General features: G+C 43.3%; 2 protein-coding genes and 1 long non-coding RNA gene across 7 annotated transcripts in view; 1 reads left to right on the forward strand and 2 right to left on the reverse strand.

Annotated features, from left to right (window-relative positions):
* Positions 1–688, reverse strand: part of HGFAC (HGF activator) — a 65,884-nt gene extending 65,196 nt beyond the window's left edge. The window contains exon 1 of one of the 2 annotated variants that reach the window (XM_084625994.1): positions 487–688. In XM_084625994.1, coding sequence (XP_084482120.1) covers positions 487–561 — 75 coding nt within the window. In that variant the 5' untranslated portion in view covers positions 562–688. The remainder of the gene's footprint in view (positions 1–486) is intronic. The other variant, XM_084625995.1, reaches the window with a different exon arrangement.
* On the forward strand, positions 1–27,224 carry LOC311519477. 3 transcript variants are annotated; one of them, XR_014711285.1, is made up of 3 exons: positions 1–89; positions 6,244–6,353; positions 27,143–27,224. It is a non-coding gene; the product is annotated as an uncharacterized lncRNA (long non-coding RNA). The 3 variants fall into 3 exon arrangements; XR_014711286.1 differs by having other exon boundaries at positions 6,276–6,353; XR_014711287.1 differs by lacking the exon at positions 27,143–27,224 and adding an exon at positions 20,551–22,693.
* RGS12 (regulator of G protein signaling 12) overlaps positions 26,906–27,808 on the reverse strand; it is a 174,295-nt gene continuing 173,392 nt past the window's right edge. For both annotated transcript variants that reach the window (XM_084625993.1, XM_084625992.1), the window contains one exon: positions 26,906–27,442. In XM_084625993.1, the coding sequence (XP_084482119.1) occupies positions 27,084–27,442 (359 nt within the window). In that variant the 3' untranslated portion in view covers positions 26,906–27,083. The remainder of the gene's footprint in view (positions 27,443–27,808) is intronic.

A 27,808-nucleotide genomic window follows, 5' to 3' on the forward strand; every position in this document is an offset into this window, starting at 1 on the left:
GTCTGAAATACCTACATTCCTGTAGATGCCCACGTTCAGATCCCAACAGGGCAATCTAGAGGTAGAGATCCATGAAGTTTGATGCCTGGGTGAGTCTTATAGATGAAACCTTATAACTTGTGCTCCTGTCTGCTCGGCAAGAGCATTACAGATCCCCGGCATTTCTTGTATGTGTGCTCCTCCCTTGGTAACTGGGCAGTGTATTACATGCTGGGTGCTGCTTTCCACCCTACTGGTAGGTGAAAGGACTCCTACATGCATAACCACAGCAATATTGTTACTTGACATGATACCTGATTTTCCACAAAGTTATCAGATAAATTATCCATGGCGAAAGATTTTGTCAGCTAACTTGCTTTGTGTAATTCAGCCTGCTGTCTGGCTCTACCCATTCAACCCAAGTACAAGTATCTCATGCCTATCATTTCATGTCCAGCCTTTGGTGCACTGACCAGCCATTCCAAATCACAAGAAAATCACACTTACCATCCCTGTACAGTCATGGCTGAAAGTCAAAGCCAGGATGACAACAGCAAAAGGACTGCAGGCTTTCATCTTCATTTTCCTTTCCAAAAAACCCTGAATACAGCCGTAGGGCTGGGCTGTTCTGCTGCCCAGGGGTTTGATGCTGGAGGATAAATCAGCTACAGGCTTTCGCAAGAGATTTGGATATACCAAAATCTCCCAGTGGTTCACTTGACTTTAGAGTATTTTAACTTGTTAAGTAATCAAAGCTCTTATCAGTGTTAATCATTAACTTCTTTGTGGGCTGATGTGAATGCAGTATTTGGAGCTATTTTACTAAAACCACAGGGACTGAATAGCTTTCAAAGGCCGTGTGTGGAGATAAGTGCCCTCCACTTGCCCTGAACTCAGTGGGCATGAAATGTACTCAGCACATCCACAGGATCCAGCTTGATGTTACTTGTACTCAGAAAGCTATTTGCAATGGAAGCACTTCTCTCTTTTCCTTTGATACGTAATTATAAACATAATACAGTAATTATGAAGAGCTCCAAACAAGCCACTCAGGAAACTATGTTATGTGGCAAAACATGGAACAGATCAATGCCAATATCAGACAAATGCATGAATTACTAATTAACAGATGTTTACCTGCCCAGCAGTTACTTATAAGAATGCTGGATCAGTGAGCGAGGATAAAATAAGAGAGAAAGAAAATACACATTACTCTGATGAAACAGAAACTAAGTACAGTAAATAATCCCATTCTATAGTAAGGTATGGTCTACACTTAAAAGTTTTATCGCCATAGCTAAGTCAGTTAAGGGTTTAATTGTTACCAACATAGCTATGCCAGTAAAAGCCCTAAGCTATGTCTACACTACGGACCTTACAACAGCCATGCCGTTGTAAGGTGTGCTGGGTAGCAGCTCTTTATCTCCAGGAGAGAGCTCTCCCAGCGACAAAATAAAACCACTGCCAATGAGGGGCAGTAGCTTCTTCACCAGGAGCGTGGCTCCCGTCGACAAAGCACTGTCCACACCGGTGCTTTTTGTCATTAAAACTTTTGTCATTCAGGGGGCTGTTTTTTCACACCCCTGAACGACAAAAGTTTTAACAATGAAAGTGCCAATGTAGACATAGCCCTAGTGTGAACAAAGTTATATCAGTATAACTGTGCTTATAAGTGGGGGAATTCGCATAAACTATACCTGTGAAAGTCCTTTCATACTGCTATAACTGTGTCCACACTAGTGGATTTTGCCAGTATAGCTTTACTGGTATAACTACACAGGCAAAACCTTCCCAGTGTAGGTAATGCCTTAAAAATGAACAACAAACACTGGGTGAATTTTGAATTCACTCCAGATTCAGCAATAAATAATAATTATACTTGGCACTTACATAGCATCTGTTATCTTAGGATCTGAAATTAATTAGAATCATAGAATCATAGAATATCAGGGTTGGAAGGGACTTCAGGAGGTCATCTAGTCCAACCCCCTGCTCAAAGCGGGACCAATCCCCAATTAAATCATCCCAGCAGAGGGCTTTGTCAAGCCTGACCTTAAAAACTTCTAAGGAAGGAGATTCCACCACCTCCTTAGGTAACGCATTCCAGTGTTTCACCACCCTCATAGTGAAAAAGTTTTTCCTAATATCCAACCTAAACCTCCCCCACTGCAACTTGAGACCATTACTCCTTGTCCTGTGCTCTTCTACCACTGAGAATAGTCTAGAACCATCCTCTCTGGAACCACCTCTCAGGTAGTTGAAAGCAGCTATCAAATCCCCCCTCATTCTTCTCTTCTGCAGACTAAACAATCCCAGTTCCCTCAGCCTCTCCTCATAAGTCATGTGTTCCAGACCCCTAATCATTTTTGTTGCCCTTCACTGGACTCTCTCCAATTTATCCACATCCTTCTTGTAGTGTGGGGCCCAAAACTGGACACAGTACTCCAGATGAGGCCTCACCAATGTCGAATAGAGGGGAACGATCACGTCCCTCGATCTGCTCACTATGCCCCTACTTATACATCCCAAAATGCCATTGGCCTTCTTGGCAACAAGGGCACACTGCTGACTCATATCCAGCTTCTCGTCCACTGTCACCCCTAGGTCCTTTTCCGCAGAACTGCTGCCTAGCCATTTGGTCCCTAGTCTGTAGCAGTGCATTGGGTTCTTCTGTCCTAAGTGCAGGACCCTGCACTTATCCTTACTGAACCTCATCAGGATTTTGGCCCAATCCTCCAATTTGTCTAGGTCCCTCTGTATCCTATCCCTGCCCTCCAGAGTATCTACCACTCCTCCCAGTTTAGGATCATCCGCAAATTTGCTGAGAGTGCAATCCACACCATCCTCCAGATCATTTATGAAGATATTGAACAAAACCGGCCCCAGGACCGACTCCTGGGGCACTCCACTTGACACCGGCTGCCAACTAGACATGGAGCCATTGATCACTACCCGTTGAGCCTGACAATCTAGCCAACTTTCTACCCACCTTATAGTGCATTCATCCAGCCCATACTTCTTTAACTTGCTGACAAGAATACTGTGGGAGACCATGTCAAAAGCTTTGCTAAAGTCAAGAAACAATACATCCACTGCTTTCCCTTCATCCACAGAACCAGTAATCTCATCATAGTAGGCGATTAGATTAGTCAGGCATGACCTTCCCTTGGTGAATCCATACTGACTGTTCCTGATCACTTTCCTCTCATGTAAGTGCTTCAGGATTGATTCTTTGAGGACCTGCTCCATGATTTTTCCGGGGACTGAGGTGAGGCTGACTGGCCTGTAGTTCCCAGGATCCTCCTTCTTCCCTTTTTTAAAGATTGGCACTACATTAGCCTTTTTCCAGTCATCTGGGACTTCCCCCATTCGCCACGAGTTTTCAAAGATAATGGCCAATGGCTCTGCAATCACAGCCGCCAATTCCTTTAGCACTCTCAGATGCAACTCGTCCGGCCCCATGGACTTGTGCATGTCCAGCTTTTCTAAATAGTCCCTAACCACCTCTTTCTCCACAGAGGGCTGGCTGTCTACTCCCCATGTTGTGATGCCCAGCGCAGCAGTCTGGGAGCTGACCTTGTTAGTGAAGACAGAGGCAAAAAAAGCATTGAGTACATTAGCTTTTTCCACATCCTCTGTCACTAGGTTGCCTCCCTCATTCAGTAAGGGGCCCACACTTTCCTTGGCTTTCTTCTTGTTGCCAACATACCTGAAGAAACCCTTCTTGTTACTCTTGACATCTCTTGCTAGCTGCAGCTCCAGGTGCGATTTGGCCCTCCTGATGTCATTCCTACATGCCCGAGCAATATTTTTATACTCTTCCCTGGTCATATGTCCAACCTTCCACTTCTCGTAAGCTTCTTTTTTATGTTTAAGATCTGCTAGGATTTCACCATTAAGCCAAGCTGGTTGCCTGCCATATTTACTATTCTTTCGGCTCATCGGGATGGTTTGTCCCTGTAACCTCAGCAAGAATTCCTTGAAATACAGCCAGCTTTCCTGGACTCCTTTCCCCTTCATGTTAGTCCCCCAGGGGATCCTACCTATCCGTTCCCTGAGGGAGTCGAAGTCTGCTTTCCTGAAGTCCAGGGTCCGTATCCTGCTGCTTACCTTTCTTCCCTGTGTCAGGATCCTGAACTCAACCAACTCATGGTCACTGCCTCCCAGATACCCATCCACTTTTGCTTTCCCCACTAATTCTTCCCGGTTTGTGAGCAGCAGGTCAAGAAAAGCTCCCCCCCCCCATTTGGCTCCTCTAGCACTTGCACCAGGAAATTGTCCCCTACGCTTTCCAAAAACTTCCTGGATTGTCTATGCACTGCTGTATTGCTCTCCCAGCAGATATCAGGAAGATTAAAGTCACCCATGAGAACCAGGGCGTGCGATCTAGTAGCTTCTGCGAGTTGCCGGAAGAAAGCCTCATCCACCTCATCCCCCTGGTCTGGTGGTCTGTAGCAGACTCCCACCACTACATCACTCTTGTTGCTCACACTTCTAAACTTAATCCAGAGACACTCAGGTTTTTCTGCCGTTTCGTACCGGAGCTCTGAGCAGTCATACTGCTCCCTTACATACAGTGCTACTCCCCCACCTTTTCTGCCCTGCCTGTCCTTACTGAACAGCTTATATCCATCCATGACAGTACTCCAGTCATGTGAGTTATCCCACCAAGTCTCTGTTATTCCAATCACGTCATAATTCCTTGACATCACCAGGACCTCCAGTTCTCCCTGCTTGTTTCCAAGGCTTCGTATATAAGCACTTGAGATAACCTGCTGATCGCCCCTCATCCTCAGTAGGAGACAGGAGCCCTCCCCTCACAGACATTCCTGCCTGTGCTTCCTCCCGGTATCCCGCTTTCCCACTTACCTCAGGGCTTTGGTCTCCTTCCCCCGGTGAACCTAGTTTAAAGCCCTCCTCACTAGGTTAGCCAGCCTGCTCGCAAAGATGCTCTTCCCTCTCTTCGTAAGATGGAGCCCGTCTCTGCCCAGCACTCCTCCTTCATGGAACACCATCCCATGGTCAAAGAATCCAAAGCCTTCTCTCTGACACCACCTGCATAGCTATTCGTTGACTTCCACGATTCGACGGTCCCTACCCAGGCCTTTTCCTTCCACGGGGAGGATGGACGAGAACACCACTTGCACCTCAAACTCCTTTATCCTTCTTCCCAGAGCCACGTAGTCTGCAGTGATCCGCTCAAGGTCATTCTTGGCAGCATCATTGGTGCCCACGTGGAGAAGCAGGAAGGGGTAGTGATCCGAGGGCTTGATGAGTCTCGGCAGTCTCTCCGTCACATCTCGAATCTTAGCCCCTGGCAAGCAGCAGACTTCTCGGTTTTCCTGGTCAGGGCGGCAGATAGCTGACTCAGTCCCCCGGAGGAGAGAGTCCCCGACCACCATCACCCGCCTCCTTCTCTTGGGAGTGATGGTCGTGGAACCCCCAATCTCAGGACAGTGCATCTCATGCCTTCCAACCAGCAGAGTCTCCTTCTGCTTTCTCCCCCCAGACATATCATCTGGTCCACTCTCCTCAATGGTACCTGTGGAGAGAACATGAAAGCGGTTAGTTACCTGTGTTTGCGTTGCTGGAACCTGGACATTCCCCCTTCTTCTTCTGGAGGTCACACGTTGCCAAGCTTCTTCACTGGCCTCTTGGCTCTGCTGTGCAACCTGCTAGATCTTTAGAACTTTGTGCCTGTAGAAGCATATCCTGACTTTTGTCCAGAAAATCCAGAAAATCCTCAAATTCTCGTATGCAATGCAGGGTTGTTATCTGTTGCTCCAGACCTTCAATCTTCTCTTCCAATATGGAGACCAGCTTGCACTTTGTACTTATTGTACTGATGTAGGTATGTATAATTATCCCCCATTTTACGGATGGGAAGTATGAGGTACAGAGGTGTTCAATGATTCACCAAGGTCACAAAGGAATTCTGTGCAGGGGTAGAACACACATCTCCTAGCTATCAGTCTCACGCCTTACCTTGAACACCATCCATCCTCTGTAAGGATTTTGATGTCTAAAGGTCAATCTGAACAGAAGATTTCGGGGAGCCTCACAATAACCTCCTGCTGGGTCCCCCCCATTAAGCCCATCTATCAGAGCTGAATATTAAAAACTGCACACACACCAAATATATAAGTAAATAACAACAGTTTATTTGACTAAGGGAAGAGGAAGGGAGGAGAGGGGAATGGATTAACAAATCTGGAGACTTGGGATACCACTTACACACACTCATACACTTAATGATATATATAGATGTTCTTCTACCTTTCCGGATGTTTACACAGAAGGTGGCAGGATCTAGATGACCGAAGCCAGCGATGGACTGATGAACTCCGACCGTGGACGGCAAATGAAGTGGACAGGTATGTATGTATCCCTATCTTAACTCCCACCCTATCCCACTTTGCGTCATCTGTGTGTGTAAGATTGAACTAACTACTCGGACTAGGTCCGAGTATGCCAGTCTGCTTTCCCAAATAAAAGCATAAACAAACCCAAATCTATTAGTAAATAGCTATTGCAGGCCAATAGCTACTATCAAGATGGTACTGCAGTGTGAGAGAGCTGGACACTTGAACCTCTGACCACTCGAAAGCTCCAGAGACCAAGAGCTCCTCCCCTCACACACTTTTACAGGGAGCTGTTGATGGGCAAACCAGGTTTCCCACCTTTTCTTGGTACCAAGGAACAAGAACCTGACACAAGATGGAGGTTACCTTGTCCTTTTACCAAAACAAAATGGCCCTTTAAGTTACAGATTTCAATAATTTGGCAGAAGTAAATGGGGTTTAAAATAAAAATTAACACCTCTATTTAACTGGACTCCAGAATGGCAGGTCCCATACTATGTTTTGTGGACTACCAGTGATCCCCATGGGCCTTTCCATGTGGCCGAGAAAGAGCCAGGCAGCCAACTGATATTGCTAATTCAGTCACTTGGTTTGCTGTTCCAGCAAGTACACCTGAAAGTTGGGAGGGAAGTCACTATGAGAGGTCATCGTTCAATAAAGGAAGTAGCCTCCTTCACCCCTTGTCAGAGCCAGGACCAGCCACCCCTAGGGCCAGGACTGCAGTATTTCAGTGAAGACCGAGGCCGAACATAGGATAACTTATTTATTTATCTAAAAACAAGAAATGACACAAAGTACTGAGGATGATGCCATAATCTAGTCTGTCTGTGTTCTCTGACCCAGTCTCTGCTACTGGCTCCCTTTCTTAAGAGTGGGAACTGACTAGCAGAGAGGCACTGTACAGTATCCTGCTGACTGAGTGGCAACTTTAAACTTTCTGCTGAAACGTAATACTTTACAATACAAGGAAAAAGAAGAAGCCACTACTGCTGTCACCACTGGGAATGGTCACATCTGGGAGCCACAGTTGCTGGTAGCATAGACAAGGGGAGAGCCATCAGAGGAAGTAGTTGCCTCCGAGAACTGAGAAACCTGCTTCCAGGAGCCACCGACACATGGAGCCGTGCATGACAGCCACCACTTTCTTCCAATGGGAATTTCCTCACACAAGGACTAAATAACAGCTTCAGGATTTAGCCTTATATAAATACATTATACCAATCACCTACCCTCTACACATTCACTACACCTATACAGGTTCAGTCCAAAGGGGTATGGAAGGATCTAAATGGCACAGATGAAAGGTACTGACTGTGACTCAACCAGTTGTTGTAGCAGGAAACTATATTAAGCCACCAATTCTCAGTGCCCCATATCCTGTAGACAAGCAATTTTAAAGCACTGTCCATAAAGTTCTAAATTAATGGACATTTAAAACCAGACTCCACAAAACATTGGAAAATATATTGGAGGGAAAAATCCTGGCTCTTGAAGCGATAGACTGTCTGACCTAAGAGTTCTTTTCCATATCTGACTGCTACAATTTTCAGAAATGGCACCAATGCTGATCTCATTGCACCAGAGCAACTGAGACCTGAATCTGGTCCACAGTCTCGAACACACACCTCCATTTCCTCTTTTAATAGCACTTTGGTTCCCCCTTTAAATTTTGCTATACAGCAATATTCAACAAGTCAACAGTGTAACACTGTTGCAAAAAAAGCAAACACCATTCTGGGATGTATTAGCAGGAGTATTGTAAGCAAGACATGACAAGTAATTCGTCCACTCTACTCCGCACTGAATAGGCCTCAACTGGAGTATTGTGTCCAGTTCCGGATGCCACATTTATGAAAGATGTGGACAAATTGGAGAAAGTCCAGAGAGAGCAACAAAAATGATTAAAGGTCTAGAAAACATGACCTGTGGGGGAAGACTGAAAAAAATTGGGTTTGTTTGCTCCGGTGAAGAGAAGACTGAGGGGGGACAAGATAAATATATAAAAGATTGTTACAAGGAGGAGGGAGAAAAATTGTTCTTCTTAACCTCTGAGGATAGGACAAGAAGCAATGGGCTTAAATTGCAGCAAGGGAGGTTTAGGTTGGACATTAGGAAAAAATTCCTAACTGTCAGGGTAGTTAAGCACTGGAATAAATTACCTAGGGAGGTTGTGGAATCTTCATCATTGGAGATTTTTAAGAGCACATTAGACAATCACCTGTCAGCGATGGTCTAGATCAGTGGTTCTCAAAGCCGGTCCGCCGCTTGTTCAGGGAAAGTCCCTGGTGCGCCGGACTGGTTTGTTTACCTGCCACGTCTGCAGGTTCGGCCGATTGTGGCTCCCACTGGCTGCGGTTCGCCGCTCCAGGCCAATGGGGGATGCGGGAAGGGCGGCCAGCACATCCCTTGGCCTGCGTCGCTTCCCACAGCCCCCATTGGCCTGGAGCGGCGAACTGCGGCCAGTGGGAGCCGTGATCGACCAAACCTGTGGATGTGCAGGTAAACAAACCAGTCCGGCGTGCCAGGGGCTTTCCCTGAACAAGCGGAGGACTGGCTTTGAGAACCACTGGTCCAGACCATCGCTGACAGGTGATTGTCTAATGTGCTCTTAAAAATCTCCAATGATGAAGATTCCACAACCTCCCTAGGTAATTTATTCCAGTGCTTAACTACCCTGACAGTTAGGAATTTTTTCCTAATGTCCAACCTAAACCTCCCTTGCTGCAATTTAAGCCCATTGCTTCTTGTCCTATCCTCAGAGGTTAAGAAGAACAATTTTTCTCCCTCCTCCTTGTAACAATCTTTTATATATTTATCTTGTCCCCCCTCAGTCTTCTCTTCACAGGAGCAAACAAACCCAATTTATTTAGTCCTGCCATGAGTGCAGGGGACTAGACTAGGAGTTTGACATCCTTTTCAGTCCTACAATTCTATATTCGGGGCTGGTTCTGCTCCTACTGAAGTCAATGCGAGTTTGCAGAATGATACATGGAGGTAATTACATTCTTTGCAGCCTACACTCCTTTTGTGTGAAAGAAAAATAAGCTGTGACTTTCAACTGTGACCTTCCTTTTATGCCATCATCATCAAGAGACAATGAAAAAGGCAACAAAATAAAGTGCTATAAAATAACAGAAACTGACAGAAATTGAATGTGCTGACTATGTGGTGTGCACTGGCGGGTGAGATAACATTTTTTAATTGGACCAATTTCTGTTTGTCAGAGAGACAAGCTTTTGAGCTTCTTTGGGTCTGGACCTGACCTGAAGAAGAGTTCTGTGTAAGCTCGAGTCGAAATGCTGAGTGTCCTAATAACAATGACAATTACCCAACAGAATTAAATACTAATATACAACTAAATAATTCCATCAGCATTAAATAATCAAATGGAGATAAAAAGAAACGTACTGTCACCAGCTAATACATAAAAATAAATGGAAAAGCCCCTCAAACACATATGCTCGCCTATCTAGGAATATATCTCAATCCTTCCCCAGAAACCCTGTCAAATAAATGGCTTTTGCAGCATGCCTGAAAGATCAGCAACGTTCTACATTCTTTTTCACATCATTTCCAGGTGTACATTAAATGTGTAAATGGAAATCTTATCACTCAGTTACTGAAAAGTTGAGAGTAAAGAATAATACAATACTTTGCAATGAATATATGATCTCCAGTTTATTTTTGTAAATTACTTTAATGTTTATCCAGGTAAGTGAGGCTTCCTTCTTTTAAAGCCAATTTCTTTTTTTTCCCCCTTTATATGTGATAGCTTAATAGTGGGATCTGTTGCTGTCTCCGGAAGTGATCTTATTATCACATTGAAGTTGATAATATTGTAGCAAGGTACCAAATCCAAGTTCCCTGATAACAAGTCAATTCTAGGATGTGGAATGATTAACACAATGGGAGAGTTTGACATGTTAGGCCTCTTTTTCAGTCAGTTTGTTCTGCTTTCATGCTGTATAATGATATCACTAATATATGCATCATTTTTACATGGTTTACACAGTCTGATAACTATTTCTAAATGGGGAATAATTTAAAGTGTGGCTATGGTGAGAAAAGTTACTTTTTATTCCACATACCTGCTCTTGATGGACAAAATTAATCCCTAAATTAATGGGACATGTGAGCCTAAGTCACTTGGGTGTTTTTGAAAAATCCCAACAACAGGCAGCATGGTTGGTCAGTGCACAACTGCAGCAAATGGGAATAGCTGCAGGATATTTGTAACTGGACAGCAGGGATTCAGCATGCACAGACTCAGAGCTATTGCATGTCAGCAGATAATCCTGGAACTGAAATACATATATGCACTTAAATGCTAACTTCTCCTCCTCAATCCTCTCACCTCCCACATTTCTCTAGCACTCCTGACAACTCCACTAGCTTCCCTGTCACTCAAGCACACAAATCTTGGGTAATCTATGACTCCTTTTTTCTCTCCTTACACTGAAGCTCTTCCCAAATCTCACCACTTCTCCCTCCCCTCTTAACACTTAAAATCTGCTCCTCCTTCACCAAATCCACTACTAAAATCCCAGTCAACACCAACACCAAGGTTCTTGTAACCTGGCTTGTAACCTGCTTACCAGTCTCCCACCTTTTCTCTCTCTCTCTCTAGCATTCAGAAGACAAAATGACTTTTCTCTCCCTTCTCAAGTCCTTCCACTGATTCTCCCTCTTTCCACAAAAAACCATTTGTCCTGCTCTGCAGATCTCTGCCCTGCCTCTTCATCTACCACCACTCACCACCTCGATCTTTGGGCTCTGCCCCCTTTTTCTCCTCATTACTCCCTTAGCCTCCTCCTCTCACACTGGTCTTTGTGCCTTTCATTACATTGCTCCCTAGACCTCAGACAATATCCCTCTTCTTGCATGCTATGTCCTAACTGTCATCCCTCAAAGCCCTCTTCAAAACCCACTTCTCACCTTGCTGTCCAACAGGGACTCCTCATCCTACCATCTCCCTCTTCCCTTGTTGCCCTACCTATTTTCTGCTTAAAAATATCAGAAGCCACAATTCTCTCACAATACAATAGGGCTCACATTATTTTTATTTGCTTTAATCCTCACATTTCCTTTCCCTAATCCACTGCGTGATTCACTTTTCCAAATACTGACCGCATGTTACAACAGAAAAAAGTTTTGGGATTCACCTCCACCCCCACATAGTTTCCAGAACCTGCTCCTATCTAGCCATAAAAAAATTGAGAGGTTGGTCATCATCAACCCTACATGTGTACATGACTCCCCAGGGGTCTGCAGACCTGAGATTGAGAACTCATGCCTATTCCCTTCCTGTATCAGTCTTTCATGCTGCTCATTGCACTACAGTAACACAAAGAGGTGCATAATATGCCAGTCATAATGTAACTCCACAGCATTACTTGCATTCCTTCCCCCTCACCCCAATTTAAGATGTGCTACTTCTCGATTGCAGGATATTGTGTAAGGTGTGTAAGGATATTGTGTAAGGTAATCTCTATCTGGGATTCTCCACCTTTCAGCACACCCTGCCTCATTTGTCTCCTCTACAGATTTACTCATGCACACCAGTTTTTCCAATGTCTAACTGCCATCTTCTCTATGGGGTCCTACACCTTAACCACTGCAGCTCTCTTCAGTTTCCTACAAAAGCACTGCCTACACCCTAGGCACTGCATAAAAATGTATGGCCCTATGGCCACTTTCAGTATTACTCATGTACCAAGAGAGCATTAGCTCAAGTCTGAAATATCAAGACACACAAAAAGGACAATAAAAGAGATGGTCTCAAGCTGCAAAAATCAGATCTGGATTTCAAACACCCAACATTCAGAGTTGTTCTTGATCCAGGGTTTTTCTTTAAGCCACTTTAAAGAGAGGGGCCACTGCACAAACCGGAATTGATCTGGTTTCAAGCATTCTAAAAGTTTAGGGATATTTAGATCCAGGATTTTCATAGCATCCCGTATCAACACAATAAGTGGCAACATCAAGTAGCGCATGTAAGGAGATACAGTGAAATGTGTAAATAACATGGCCATAGCCAACTTAAGGGCAAAGGTGCTTCTTCAGGTATGTCTACTATGCAATTAAACACCAGTAGCTGGCCCATGTCAGCTGACTTGAGCTCACCGGGGTTGGACTACAGGGCTGTAAAACTGCAGTGTAGCTATTCAGGCTCGGGCTGGAGCCTGAGCTTTGGGACCCCACGAGGGCGGAGCCTGGGCTCCACACTGAGCTTGAACATCTACATTGCAATATTATATCTCCGCAACCTAACCCCCGTGAGCCAAAATCAGTGGACACCAGCCAGCTATGGGAGTTTAATTGCAGTGTAGACATACCCATCATACCCATCATGTTTCACAGCTCAGAAACTGGATGTTTTCTCCTGCTATTCAAAGAGAAAGGGAAATTTAGGGAGACTCATCTTCAGGCACTGTTATGCACATCTAACCACAACCCTGGCCTGAAACTCTAGCCACCGCCAGAGATGTATGACTTTTTATTCTAGCTCAAGAGGCATGTGTGTAATGAAAACTGGCTGAAAGAGATGCATAAAGACATCTAGTGGTAAATGTCCCCACCCATAACTGCCGCCAACCCAGTTAGATGACTTCAGCACAAGCCAATTTGCAACTGTTAGGCATTTACATTTTTAGATGTGCTCAAATCCTTGCTGTTCCACCCACTCCCTTCATTAGCATATTAGACGCCCCCATTGCATGCTTTTAAATGATCTATAAGTCAGGTGTGTGAAGAAGATGGCTCTGCCTCTATAACCTTAAAGAGGCTAAATCTTTCTCTTGCAACTTTGGAAAATGTTCTTTGTAAGAAAAACATTTTCCCCTTTTCAGCCCCACAGGCCTAGCTGACCTCGGGTTGTTAGTTGCTGTGATCTGGTGGAGTGCAGAGTTTAAAAGAAATTATTCTAATTGCAACCCTAATAATATTCAGCATGGAAACCTCCCAATTTCCCCAGGTGTCTCATTAAACACCTACTCACAGTTTGCAGATAATGGACGTATGACACATGTGTAAGTGCCAGAATACACCCCCCTGACCCGCCCCCTGCTGTGGCTGTTGGATTTAGTCACCACAGGAAAATCTCACCATTACGTGCCTCCTGCAGAAATGTGTGTACAAACAGCATGTGTTTCTGGGCAACTTTCAGCGTGCTCTTCTGGCATGTGTAAGATGGGTGTGCATCACTGAAAATCTAGCTCCCAGTGGAAGAGGGCTGTTTTGGATGCTTGGTTTGGAACAAGTACATCATCACTGTAATGAAGCTTACTTTCAATTACTGATATGTATTCACAACCTGAACCCAGATTAACCTAATTTTTGTCTGGCAATATCCATGGGTTTTTTAATTTAAAAAATTCAGACAAAAAGCCTCTGAGAATGTTCCTGCGGGATATTTCTCATGTTCTGAAGAGATGAAGTATGACTTACATAATTTTTTTGGAATAGTTAATTTTTATACTTTAACTCTTACAGACAGCCTTACCAATACACTCTGGTTGCTTCACCCCACTCTGGAGCAGTACAGAGCAACCAGAGCCTACAGATAAAACTTCCCTTCTCTCCTTTCCCCATCCCCTCTAACTTCTACCTCCTTTCTCTGATCCTTTCCCGTTCTCCCTCCTTTCCCTTCCAGTCTTCACCTCCCCTCTCTTCCCTCTCACTTTTCACTTCCCCCACACTCCCACTCCTCCTCCCATTTCTTCCCCTTTCCATTCCTCCCTATCTTTTCCTCCTCCCCACTTCCTGCTCTTCCCTTTCTCCCATCTCTCTTCCTGTCTCTGGGTCTGTGACAGCCCAGGGCAGAGCCCCTTTTCTCCCCACATAGTCCTCCCTGCAAACCACCCAAGCTCCCTGCAGCCCTTCTCCCTGAGACACAGCCCACAACATAGACATACCTGGAGCCACGTTTCCACCACACACTTTAAATCACCTCCAATCAGAGGTCAGATGGGGTGGGGCTGAGCTGGATGGGCAAGGAGCAGCTGTGACCCCCTTTTCCCTCTCCACTGCTTGGCCCCAATCTCCCTTTCTCCTCTTTCCCCTCCCCCATCATTTCCCCTCTACCCCTTCCTCTCCCTTCCCACAGCTTCCCCCTTTTTCCCTTCCCCTCTCACTTCTCCCCATCTTTTCCCCTCCCCTCCCTCTTTCCATACACTCAACTCTCCCCCTATTCTTTCCCCCTCTCCTATCTCCACTCCGGAGGGGGTGAAGTAAGGAGACGGGTTAATGAGGATGGGGTGGAAGGAGAGGCGGTGGAGATGGGAGAGAAACAGGGAAAGGGAAAGGAGGAGCTGGGGGAGGTGTGAGTGGGAAGAGGATGGGAGTGGGAGAGAGAAGCTAGAGATGGGAGGTGAAGAAGAAGGGGGAAAGGGGTCAGGGAAAAGGTGAGACGAGAGAGATTGAGGAAGGAGAAGGGGAAAGAAAGGGAGATGAGAGGGAAGGAGCAAGGAAGAGGAGGAGAAGGGAGAAAAGGTTAAGGGGAAGGCTAAGGAGGAAAGGGAGAAATGGATAAGGGGAAGATGGGGGAACGGTGGGTGGAGCAAGGGGGAGGAGAAAGGGTGAAAGGGAAGGATGAGGAGGCACAGAGAGGAGGGAGAGACAGAAAGGAGAAGGGCAAAGGAGCGAGCAGAAAGAGGGGAGGAAGGAGAGAAGAAGGGTGATGAGGAGGAGGAGAAGGAAAGAGGGAGGGAGAAACAGAAGGGGGCTGAAAAGGCAAGAAGACAGGAAGTCTGAAAATTGCATGAAGCCTGGAGCTTCTCGCATCATAGTGGAACTGGCTCTAGCAGAGGCCAAAATCTCACTACTCAGGATAAATTCACTAGAGTTGGCAACACAATAGATAGTGAGGTGGGGTATGGCTACACTACAAGTGAAATGCTACAATCTCACCCTCACTTGCCGTGCAGGCAACGACCATAGAGAAGACTTGGCTGCATGGGCTTCCGCACAGACTAGGACCCGGCATAGTCGGAACCAGCACCTGGGACCCAGGGTAGGCACTCTGGTTCTCGCCTGTAGCTTGCTGAAGCCCGTGCCACCACATCTACACTACTATTGTTATCTATGCAACTAGATTAAAGCTAGCACGGGTATGCCTACTCATGCGACAATCACACCTTCACTTCCAGTGTAGATACATAGTGCAGCTGACCCCGCTGCAGGGAGTGGCTATGCTGCTGGGGTGCACCAATGCCCTGGATTTTTTGGTAGATACTGGGTGTACCATATGCTCGGAGGCAAAGCTCCAGATTCTTCAGGCTCTAACCCTCAGTGGGTTCCCATAAACACTCACTGCCTGATGAATAACAAAGGGATGCTTCACTAGGGCTGGGCACAAGGGCTTGAAGATGCAAACAAAAGGTGAACCAACAGTTACCAACTCAACCCCTCAGGGTGTCCCGTCCAGGGGTATGAAGGCGAGGCTTCTCAGGCCTACAGCCAGGGATTCACACTTCAGGCCACCCCTTTTCCAAAAGCATTATGCATGGGTCCAGTCCTTTTGCCCAGTGGGTGTAGCCTTGTTCAGGCCCTCCACACAGTTCCTCTGTTTGCCGGCCACTCCTAACTATCCACCAGGGCTAGCATTGGCCCCCTGCCAGCAGTAGGCTACTTCTCATCCTGACTCTCAGACCCAGCTCCCAAGCTGCCTAGCCTTCTCTCCGCAGCCAGCTCCCAGTCTGCAGCCTCCAGCCTGCTACTGCTCACATGCCTTCAAAGCCAGTCAGGGGCATTTATAGTATAAATCATGGATAGGCCACAGGCTGTGAATTTTTGTTTATTGCCCATGACCTGTCCATGACTTTTACTAAAAATACGCATGACTAAATCATAACCTTACACATGGAGTAAGATATTTTAGTATTTGTGGGCCAAGATTACATTGAACTGATCCATAAGGTTTCAATGAGTTTTAACTATATAGGAAGTTTGAAAAGTCTGTGTTATACTGTTACTGAGATTATGAGGGCCAAAAAAGGTCTGACACAGGGTGCTAAATTTCATAAAGGACCCATTTTAATTAATTTTAATTCCTAAACAGATTTACTTGTAAAATTCTCAGTAAATTCCTTCTGTATTCAATGAGTAACTGCTGTAACTTTGGGGCAGATATGCTATATTTTCCATATGTGACAAAGAGACTGAAACCCAGCGTTAAATGCAAAAAGAATGGTTACCTACCGTACAGTAAGTGTGGTTCTTCAAGAGATCATAGCCAGCGCGGATCCCACTGTAGGTGTACATGTCCCTCGTGCACACAAGCTCAAAACTGAACAATAGTGGCTGTTGGGGCTGTGCCGCTTCCTATTCCCATGCAAGGGCACAAAGGATGGAGCAGCCTTAACTTGCCTCAGTTCCCCCACAATTCAAAGCCCATGGTAGCTGAAGGACTCTGAATGCAGGGATGAAGTCATCTGTAGTGGGATCCACACTGACTATATCATCTCGAAGAACCAGTTACTGTAGAGTAAATAATCATTCTTCAGAGAGTATTTGTCAGTGTGGACCCCACTGTAGGTGACTGGCAAGCAGTATCCTCTTCAGGAGTGGGGTTGAGGAGTATCAACTGCATCCAAGATCCAAGAGTTGGGATGTGATTGGACCAATGACATGCTCTGGGAGACATAGGATTCTATCATATATAAGTTATTATCACCATAGTATCTGAGCACCTTCCAACAGTGCATTAAGCAATACGAGTAACATCAGTCGCATGTTTGGTCTCTCATCTTCTTCTCAGGGGAGAAATTCATGCAGTGGAATATTTTGTTTTGGAATTTTTAAAATTTATATTACACATACAGACTCATAGCTATATGTTTATATTAGAGAAGATAGGTTAAAGAAATGTACCTTGCACTCGGAATGGAAGTTGATGAGGTTTGTGATGGTCCTCAGTTCCTGCGGGAGTTCATTACCGTCTCAGACCACCCCATGAAACCTGTGTCTCCTGCACAGACAAACTTCATTCTGATTGTAGAGAGCTGCACTGTGCCAGGGGAGTGGAGCTGTCCACCATGATCTTCATCCTGGATCTTCAGTCAATCTTTTAGATACCCTGGGCACCGGCTATTGGGTGCCTTGAAGATAAGTGCCAAGACCTTGATTTAATATTCTTTGGGAAGCCAAAGCAGGGAGTGCAGGACAGGTTTGATATGTTCCCAGTAGCCGGTGTTACTGAGGAGATAAACGGCAGTGTTCTGTTCTAATACTAGTCGTTGGAGTTTCCTACACGCTGAAGGCTTCATGCCCAGCTATACTGCATTGCTATAGTCCAGCAGAGAGATGATGAAGGTGTGAATAATTGAGGCCAGGCCATTATTTGTCAGGATGGGATGGAATTCCTAGCCAACCAGAGATTGTAGAAAGCATTACTCACAGATGCTGTTATGTGAGAGATTCAGTGTGAACCTCAGCAAGCAATGAAGAGACTTCACTCAGACACTATTCATGCTATAAGGCAGGTAATACTCCCACTTATCACTTTTAACCTGGCTACACTTTACACCTATGCAGTGCAGGTTCAAGCTCAAAATGAGGATAACAGTTACAAGCCATGTTTTAAATAGGGAGGGAGGCAAGGGGAGGGAACGTGTTAGGAGGCCATAACACTGTTTGGTGCACCAGTGTGAGGAGGACACAGGTGGCTTTCTGTCACCTTTCCATTGCCCTGATCCTGGCACCTGACAAGGCTGAACAAGCCCACGGCACAAGTTAGAGCAGTCTTGACAGGTATTGACTCCCAAGGAGCCATTCTGTTGGCTAGCCCACCTGAAATATATGCAAGAGGATCCAGATGAGAATTCCACTACATAAGGACAGGTTTCAGAGTAACAGCTGTGTTAGTCTGTATTCGCAAAAAGAAAAGGAGTACTTGTGGCACCTTAGAGACTAACCAATTTATTTGAGCATAAGCTTTCGTGAGCTACAGCTCACTTCATCGGATACATACTGTGGAAAATACAGAAGATGTTTGTTTTTATACACACAAATCATGAAAAAATGGGTGTTTATTACTACAAAAGATTTTCTCTCCCCCCACCCCACTCTCCTGCTGGTAATAGCTTATCTAAAGTGATCACTCTTCTTACAATGTGTATGATAATCAAGGTGGGCCATTTCCAGCACAAATCCAGGTTTTCTCCCCCCTCCCCACACCCCCCCAAACAAACCCACTCTCCTGTTGGTAATAGCTTATCTAAAGTGGTCACTCTGCTCAAATAAATTGGTTAGTCTCTAAGGTGCCACAAGTACTCCTTTTCTTCTTACGACATAAGGAGAATGTTCATCTACTGCCTTAAAGTAGCTTTAAGTTCCCTTTACACTGATAGAATAGTACAAAGGGGATGCATTAAAGGCCAAGTATCTGGCCTGCTATTGTTGGATTCTAGAAGGCAAAGCCCATTTTCAAGGAATACCAATTTTGATCAAAAACACTTAATTTCCTTTTAAAGGAATATATACACACACACACACACACACATTATCAAATGCTAAAATATCAGTTGATTTTATTTGCAAAGGTCAGGTATAGGAACACATCTTTATGAATTATAATAAAATTTGAACAACTTTCAGTCTTGTTTCATTTTCTGATTATCACAAGTTTGTTAAAAACAACTAACATACTTTTTTTTTTAAATTGTGTAGTCAGAGGCACATCACATGATTATTTTCAGGTTTCCCTTATTTCCCTTTGTCAAACTGAATTAAATCACAAATTGCCAACATAAATGAAATATCAGCTCCAACAGTACAAATTATTTACTTATTACACAATTAGTATTTAAAATTAATTTGACATATTTATGTGTCTATAAACAGTGATTTCTTGTGTTGTATAAAATTTCACAACAATTTTGTGCGGATGGAGAAATTAACCCAGTAACTATTTTAAAATTACAAAGTCACAATATAGCTGTTTAAAATCAAAATCACCAGTAAAACAAGAATACAAGTTAAATTCCAGAAGGCAACATTTTTACATGGTCCAACAGATTCAAGCTCAGGGTAAAAAATTAAAACAACTTTCTTTCCTTGTCTTCCAGTTTAAAAACTATGCAGGTTTGTATGTAATATTAGGCTTCCTAGGATTTTGAAGATACTTAGAAATCATTCAGAATTTATGAACAGCTTATCCACCAACATTTCTCGAAAGAGATAATTGTTATCTGAAACTATTACAAGTAGTCAGTCTAAACATAATGGTGGATCTACACTAACGGCCTGACTCATGAACCCTTGAAGTCAATAAAGGTCTTTCTGTTGATTTCAATGGACTTTGGATCAGGCCTGATGGACCTAACCAGGGTGCTCAGCACTCTACATCCTTCAGGGTAGGCACTAGGATTTGGAAACTGCTCTAAGGACACAGGCAGATTGAGAAAGGTGGGTGTGGCTACTTGTCGTTGCCGCAGTTCAGCCCATCCACACACCAAACACTGTTTTTCCCAGAAGAGGTTTGGCACATCCACACAAAGTGTCTTACAGCCATGGTTGTCCCCGTGTATTTTGGGACTTCAGAAGCACCTATCCCATAGTTCCCATAGCTCCCACAGCTTGTAGCAGCGGATTAGAGTAATTTCTAAACATAAGGTACTGCGCTGTGGGATGGAGTTAGGTGGCCTGGATAAACTTGTGCAGCTGCAATGCTCTTAGTTTCCCACGTACACTGGGAAGAAATTATTAAACTGCATTGACTGAGACAGACCTGAGTCCAAGACTTTGTCTCAAGCTTTGTAACCAATAAAACAAAGTGCCCAGATATTAAAAAGTGCTCAGCAATCAGCAGTCGTCCCCATGCAGAGCACTTTATAATAGATGGCCATTTCACTGATCTGCTAAAGGGGAGCTCAGTAGTTTTGAAAATCTGGCCCAGGGTGGTTGTACGGTGTCACTAATACTTTTCGATACTATTGGTACGTCCTACAGTATCTCATGCTATTTGCTGGTCTCTATGGGATACGTGCATCTGGTATCATCCTTAATATATTATATCAAATGTTAGGAGAAACAACTCTAAATGACAGTAATCATTGTCAGTGCTATTCAGAAGCTGTCCACTATGGCCCACATAACTAATATTGGGTAGCATTGCTTTTTTTGGGTATTACCTCTGGCAGTTTGGGGAATGTGCCTGTGTCCAGTTATGAATCCCATTTGACATTATGAACACTATTTGTACTTGTAACAGTCAGTGTGCATTCGAATCACCATTTTGTGGCAGAAAACAGACTATACCTGAAAAACCGAAAGAGGGCCATAGACCTTGAACAGCCATACCCGAGTGGAACAATGGAGCCTACCGGCCAACCCATTGACTTTTAAGAACCCTCTGCCAGCAAACCTACCCAGTGGGGTCGGAGAATGGAAAATGCCAGTATAAGAAGAGAAGCAGAGAGAGGTCTCAGAACCTGGTTTTAAAAACAACATGCTCTCTGGCAAGGGGTGAAACCACTCTCAGAACCAAAAGACTCATCAAGGAGGAATGGGGCAAGAGGGACCTTACTCCCCTGAAAGACACTGAACAGAATCCAAAAGACTCAGAAATGGTGAGGTCTCTGAGAGAGGGAAATGCGTTCAGGTATTTGTTGTTTTCTATAGATCTGTAACTCTCTTATGCTGTTTGAGAGACAAGTGTGTAAGAAGTTCTTTTGCAAAGCTTGTGTATTCCTTACTTTAACTGTCCCAGGGTTCTCAAAGAGTTAAACTGTACTCTGGAGTGCCGATGGTGGGTGGACTCTACGAGAGCATGCATAAGCTAGTGGTATACTTTTCGGGGGTTCAGCACAGGGCAAAAGGCCGTTGGGCCACAGGGTCCCACATTCCAAGAAGGGGTGCCAGACAGGGAGCCTGCGCCCTTGAAGTGTTCCTGAGACACCTAAGACACAGTGCCTGGAAGTTGCTCAGATCCAGACGCTTGGAAAGCACAGGGGATCCAAAGTTTGGCCAATATAGCAGAGTGGCGATCATCCAAAGGGGAGACTGAATCAGGGCTGTAACACCATAACCAAATTATTTTTTGTCATTTAAATGATACACAGTCTGATGGAGAATCATTAAAAAAACCCTACATGAACAATTTAATTTTAACGAAGTGAGAATATAGATACATCTGGATTTCACTTGAATCATCATTTTTACTGCTTCTTGGCTAAATGCTGATCTTACATACATCATCATTGTCATAAATATAAAGGGAAGGGTAAACCCCTTTGAAATCCCTCCTGGACAGGGGAAAGCTCCTCTCACCTGTAAAGGGTTAAGAAGCTAAAGGTAACCTCGCTGGCACCTGACCAAAATGACCAATGAGGAGACAAGATACTTTCAAAAGCTGGGAGGAGGGAGAGAAACAAAGGGTCTGTGTCTGTCTGTAGTCGTCTTGGCCGGGGATAGACCAGGAATGGAGTCTTAGAACTTTTAGTAAGTAATCTAGCTAGGTATGTGTTAGATTATGATTTCTTTAAATGGCTGAGAAAAGAATTGTGCTGAATAGAATAACTATTTCTGTCTGTGTATCTTTTTTGTAACTTAAGGTTTTGCCTAGAGGGGTTCTCTATGTTTTTGAATCTAATTACCCTGTAAGATATCTACCATCCTGATTTTACAGGGGGTATTTCTTTATCTCTATTTACTTCTATTTTTATTAAAAGACTTCTTGTAAGAAACTGAATGCTTTTTCATTGTTCTCAGATCCAAGGGTTTGGGTCTGTGGTCACCTATGCAAATTGGTGAGGCTTTTTATCCAACTCTTCCCAGGAAAGGGGGGGTGCAAGGGTTGGGAGGATTGTTCATTGTTCTTAAGATCCAAGGGTCTGTGTCTGTAGTCACCTAGGCAAATTGGTGAGGCTTTTTACCAAACCTTGTCCAGGAAGTGGGGTGCAAGGTTTTGGGAAGTATTTTGGGGGGAAAGACGCGTCCAAACAGCTCTTCCCCAGTAACCAGTATTAGTTTGGTGGTGGTAGCGGCAAGGACAAAGGGTGGAATATTTTGTACCTTGGGGAAGTTTTGACCTAAGCTGGTAAAGATAAGCTTAGGAGGTTTTTCATGCAGGTCCCCACATCTGTACCCTAGAGTTCAGAGTGGGGGAGGAACCTTGACAATCATCATGTCAGTGGAACTACTCCAAATGTACACCAATGTGACAGAGACCAGATTCTGGACTCATTTACACTTTTAGGAAAGACAGGAGTAACTCCACTGAAATCAATGGAGCTGCACCAGTGTAAAACTGGCATAAGTGAAGAGTATAAGGTCCATAATCTGGACCATTGTCTTCAGGAATTGATTGACAAGATAGAGGACTAAGCCATCAAAAAGTATATCAATTAAGCTGATTGTTTTTAAATTGCTACTAGCTCTCAATTTTAGTGGAAATCACAATATAACAATGCATCTTAAAACCATAAAAAGAAAAGGAGTACTTGTGGCACCTTAGAGACTACCAAATTTATTAGAGCATAAGCTTTCGTGAGCTACAGCTTACTTCATCGGATGCATACCGTGGAAAATATAGTGGGGAGATTTTATATACACAGAGAACACGACACAGTGGTTGTTTCATGTTCTCTGTGTATATAAAATCTCCCCACTATATTTTCCACTGTATGCATCCAATGAAGTGAGCTGTAGCTCACGAAAGCTTATGCTCTAATAAATTTGGTAGTCTCTAAGGTGCCGCAAGTACTCCTTTTCTTTTTATGGATACAGACTAACACGGCTGCTACTCTGAAACCTGTCTTAAAACCATCTTATGTTGATACGGTCACCCAATAGTTAAATATGCAGGACATTGCTCAAAGCACAATCACTCTTTAAATACAATTCTGGGATTGGCTGTATCCATTTTGTTTTATTAACTCCATTAACCCTGGCAACTGATTCCAGCAGTAATACTGTGTTGGTTTAGTTTCTACATTCTCCCAGACCTTGCAAAGTAAAGCTAATATTATTAATTATTTCTAAGCTTAAGCAATAAATTGCCTTGAGCCCTAAGGTATGGGGTCATATTTTTAAACACCACTCCTGCAGCTGGAGTTTACATGTGGCTCATATTCAGAGGCAGTTTTGAATATGATATTGCTGAAATAGAGAAGAATTATTTTCCTGTATTCCAGGTTCCTTGGTTCACAGTCCTGTGCTTTCCAGGCATGCAGCCAAGTCCGGTCCTGTCTTCCCCTCCCCCTCCCTGTTTAAGAAAACCCATTTTAAGGCAGCTTTCTTTTACATCATTCATTTCTCTGAACTTGGGTTGAATATCCATTCTGTCAAATCCAGTTTGCTGCCCTCAGAATCTAATACAACAGATCTTTCTTACACCTCAGCAGCTAAGCAGCCACAGAAAGGTTTTAATGGCAAACTGATATTTAATTTCTAAAATTATTATTATGTTTGAAAAGAGGTGAAAGGTTTATGATGAACAAAGATGGCTCTGCCACTGGGGTGAAACAAATACACCTTCATCCCAATATTATAACTCCATTCCCATTTCTAATTTAGCCAAATAGCTCTTTCAGATCAAGTATCCACACAGGGGAATTGCTCCAATGCCCTGGCACAGAGCATGTGTGAACATTCCAGTAGGGGACTCCACAGCAAAAGTAGCAGAACTTCTGTGAATGCAGTAGAACCTCAGAGTTATGAACACGTTGGGAATGGAGGTTGTTCATAACTCTGAAATGTTCGTAACTCGGAACAAAATGTTATGGTTGTTCTTTCAAAGGTTTACAAATGAACATCGACTTAATACAGCTTTGAAACTTTACTATAAAGAAGAAAAATGCTTTTTTAAATCTTAATTTAAATGAAACAAGCACTGAAACAGTTACCTTACCTTGTCAAACCTTTTTAAAAAACTTTCCCCGTACTTTTAGTAGTTTATGTTTAACACAGTACTGTAGTGTACAGTATTTGCTCCTTTTTTTATTTTTTTCTCTCTGCTGCCTGATTACATACTTCTGATTCCAAATGAGGTGTGTAGTTGATCGGTTAGTTCATAACTCTGAGGTTCAACTAAAGTTTAGTAATGATAGCAGAGGCCTGGGAGGCACATTCAAAGGTGTCATTAAGATCTTGGTCACAGAACTCCCTTTGGTTTCAATGGGAATTCTGCAACAGAGGATCACTTACAGGATCAGGTCTTTGATGAGTATACATGCAGCTAAGGCAAGTTACAGTGTCCCACCAAAATTTTGATCAGGAATCATCCTAGACACCAACTACTGCATTTCAGTTTTAAATATTCACTACAGTACTGGGGCAGGAGTTGATTTTCAAAGACACACCGCAAGGTGCAACATATTCAGGGGCAGATGGCAAGGAGCCCATTTGCTGGGGATTACTGATGTGTGAAGATACTTTGCTTTGATCAGAGCAAAGCTCTCAGCCGAAAACATGGACATTTATAAAGATGAAAACCTGTCCCGCCAGCAGTGAATTTGTATCATAATGGTGTCACTACAATGACACAAGACAGCTGGAATATGGGGAAAGGATCTTAAAGAATACAGAGATGTTTTAAATTATCTCTCAAGATAATTATACTAATCCTATAGATGCAGTATAAGAAGATATAGAATAATGTATCCTATGGACTACAATCTACAGCCAGTATGAAAACTTTGAAGACTTAAGGTCTCCATTTAGCCACAGAACAAGTAGCAGCTGAGTACCAGCAGGGAAAGCTCCCCCATACCGCATCACCAATGTCCTTTAACCACTACGTTATAGTGTTGACAAGTAACCACCAGATGCTAGTTTATACCAGCTTGTAGGCTCACTGCATTATTGCCTTAACTTATACCTACCTACGCCTCATCTAGCAAATATCTATACTTATAGGCTACACTAGGGATAAGAAGTTACTTCAGGCTCAGTGCCTATTCAGTCCCTGCCGGGATGACTGCACTTACTGCCAAATATGGTGGGTTTCTGTGATGTAGGCATCTAGCCACAGGGAACTGGACTCCCATAACCAACTCACTTCATTTACAGTCCGATGATAGCTTTCTGCTACCAACTGGCACAAGTAAGATTTGAATCACTAATTTAGAGCTGAAAGTCTCTGTATCTCCTTATGAATACTCTGAGTTTTTCAATGCCCCTACTGTAGAAGATACTGCAGTATCAGCCCAACTTTAATGTTATTCTCAGTCCAATCTTAATTTTGGAAATTTGTTAAGGAGCAGCTGTTTTTCATGACAGGTATATATTACTCATCCACCAACAACTGTATTAAAAAAGTAAACAATCCTGAGCATACAATTGACTGAGCTGGGTTTAATGTTAGCAAATGTGTTCCCCAAACCTAGGGCCAAAGTCTCTACTGGTGTAAATAAGTGAAACTCCACTGAAGTTAATGGAACTGTGCCCATAATTCTTTACATTGGGAAGGTCTTATATTACTGTTGCATAATCTTAAGAATCTGCAAACCCTTTAGACATGGCAAATACATCTGAGCTTTAAAAACTGATTAATTTGCTATAGCATTTCCCCGTTATGAAAAAGTTCACAATTTGTGATAAGCTTCATGAAGGAGGAGCAATGAAAAATAGGTTACTTAGCAATAACAGTAGTTCTCCAGATTTATTGCCTCTTCAGATCCACAATCTAGGAGCCATGCACTATGCCTCATGAGTCCCAGAATCAATTCAAAGCAGTGAACCGATATGCAACTTAATGTATACACTCAAGACTGTCAAACAGAGATTGATAGAGGCCCATGCTTCACATTTCTTCAATACCTCTTTCAGCTCCCAGAATCATTACTAATTCAAAAGAAATGGGAAAGAAAGAAGAACAAGTGTAGATCTGCAGAGACAATAAATTTAGAGAACAGCCAAGAATCCTTTCTTCTTCCTTCATAATTACTCACTAGTTTAGAAGATTAGCTAAAAATACCAATCTAACCTAGAAGGAGGAAGAGGAATATTTAATTATAGATTAAAATAAACTCACAGACAGAGAGAGAACAGTGCCATGTAAAGATTTGGATGACCTCCATGCAGCTGCTTTATAAATCACTGCTATGGATATGTTACCAAGGCAAGCTACAGAAGCTGCTATTGCTCTGTCTGAATGAGCTTTATGGCTTTCTTGAATCTGGATTCCTGCCTGTGTAAAAAGCATGCTAGAATGCATATATCCACTCAGGTAATCTTTATAACAAGATTGAACTCCCCCTGGATTTCTCAAATGCTATCAGTAGACAGGAAGATTAATGCTGTCCAAATAATAACGAATAGTACACTTCTCATCCAAAATACAAGTCTAGCAGCACCAAGGAATACTGTGGACTAGGAAAATACATTAGAAGATTAAGATGAAAAACCAAAACCACCTTCTGTAAAAACCTAGGTGGGACTTAAAATGACTTTGTCTTTCTCAAAGACATTAAAGGATGGCTTTATTCCATGAGAATTTTAATCTCACCAATTTGGTCAAAGTACCAACAGGAACCATGATATGGAAAACAACGTTAGAAAGTCCATTAGGTGACAGAACAAAATTCAATGTCTCAACACTTTTGTTTAAATACTACTTTTCATTATACAGGTTCCAATTCATATAAGGACTGATCTTGGGAGATGCTGACTATTTTAAATGCCTATTGAAGCCAATAGGAATTGAAAACACTGAGTAACTTGCAGGAACATACTCATAATGCATAGCTCTAGTGCTAACGATGCCAGGCAAAAATGCTGAAGCTGTTAATTAAAAATAGAGATTTAAACAAAAGTAGCTTTGTATTGATTCTCAGCACCCTTGTTTTTCTCACTCTTGACAGTAATCAGAGAGGGGAGGTCTGATGTCCTATAAACTCCTGTCCGCATCCTCCCCTGGCAAGATCTCAGTTCAGAGATACAGCCTTCGAAGCTGAGGTTCCCTTCTGAATCATCACAGGATCGTGTGCCACTGTCTTCCAGTTTAACTCCATCCACATCAATTACTCTGTTTACAGAAGTGGGAAGATTATCCCTACCACCAGGAGGATTAAGGCTTCTGTTGGTCTTTGTTTTGTGAGAGCTTTGCTCACAGAAGTTTCCTGCAGCCCCTGGGGAATCTTTTTTCTTTCTGTGGTTCATACCTAACAAAGAATAATAATAATAAAAACACAAATTATGTATCTTCTGATTTATTGTAAACAGTTACAGTCTTTAAATTACACTGGGCAAACTCTTCTCTCAGGTCCTCACGGCAAGTAGTCAACCAGGGTATTCTACTATTCCACTGGGAGATTTATGTATGTACCAATAAGGACGGGGAAAAAATGCCAGTTTGGTACCTACTCAGGTGAATTTTGCCATAATTTAGTCTGTACCTTTCTTAGTTTAGAAATTGTAATTAGCATTATCCAATGTATACAAAAATGAGCATACAGTAAATGATGCCTTAATAGAACAAATTATTGTCCAGGATGAATCTCTACTGACTCCCCAAAAATTTTAACACC

The sequence above is a fragment of the Lepidochelys olivacea genome, assembly GCF_965140295.1.
Source record: "Lepidochelys olivacea isolate rLepOli2 genome assembly, chromosome: 4".
Taxonomy (NCBI): domain Eukaryota; kingdom Metazoa; phylum Chordata; order Testudines; family Cheloniidae; genus Lepidochelys; species Lepidochelys olivacea.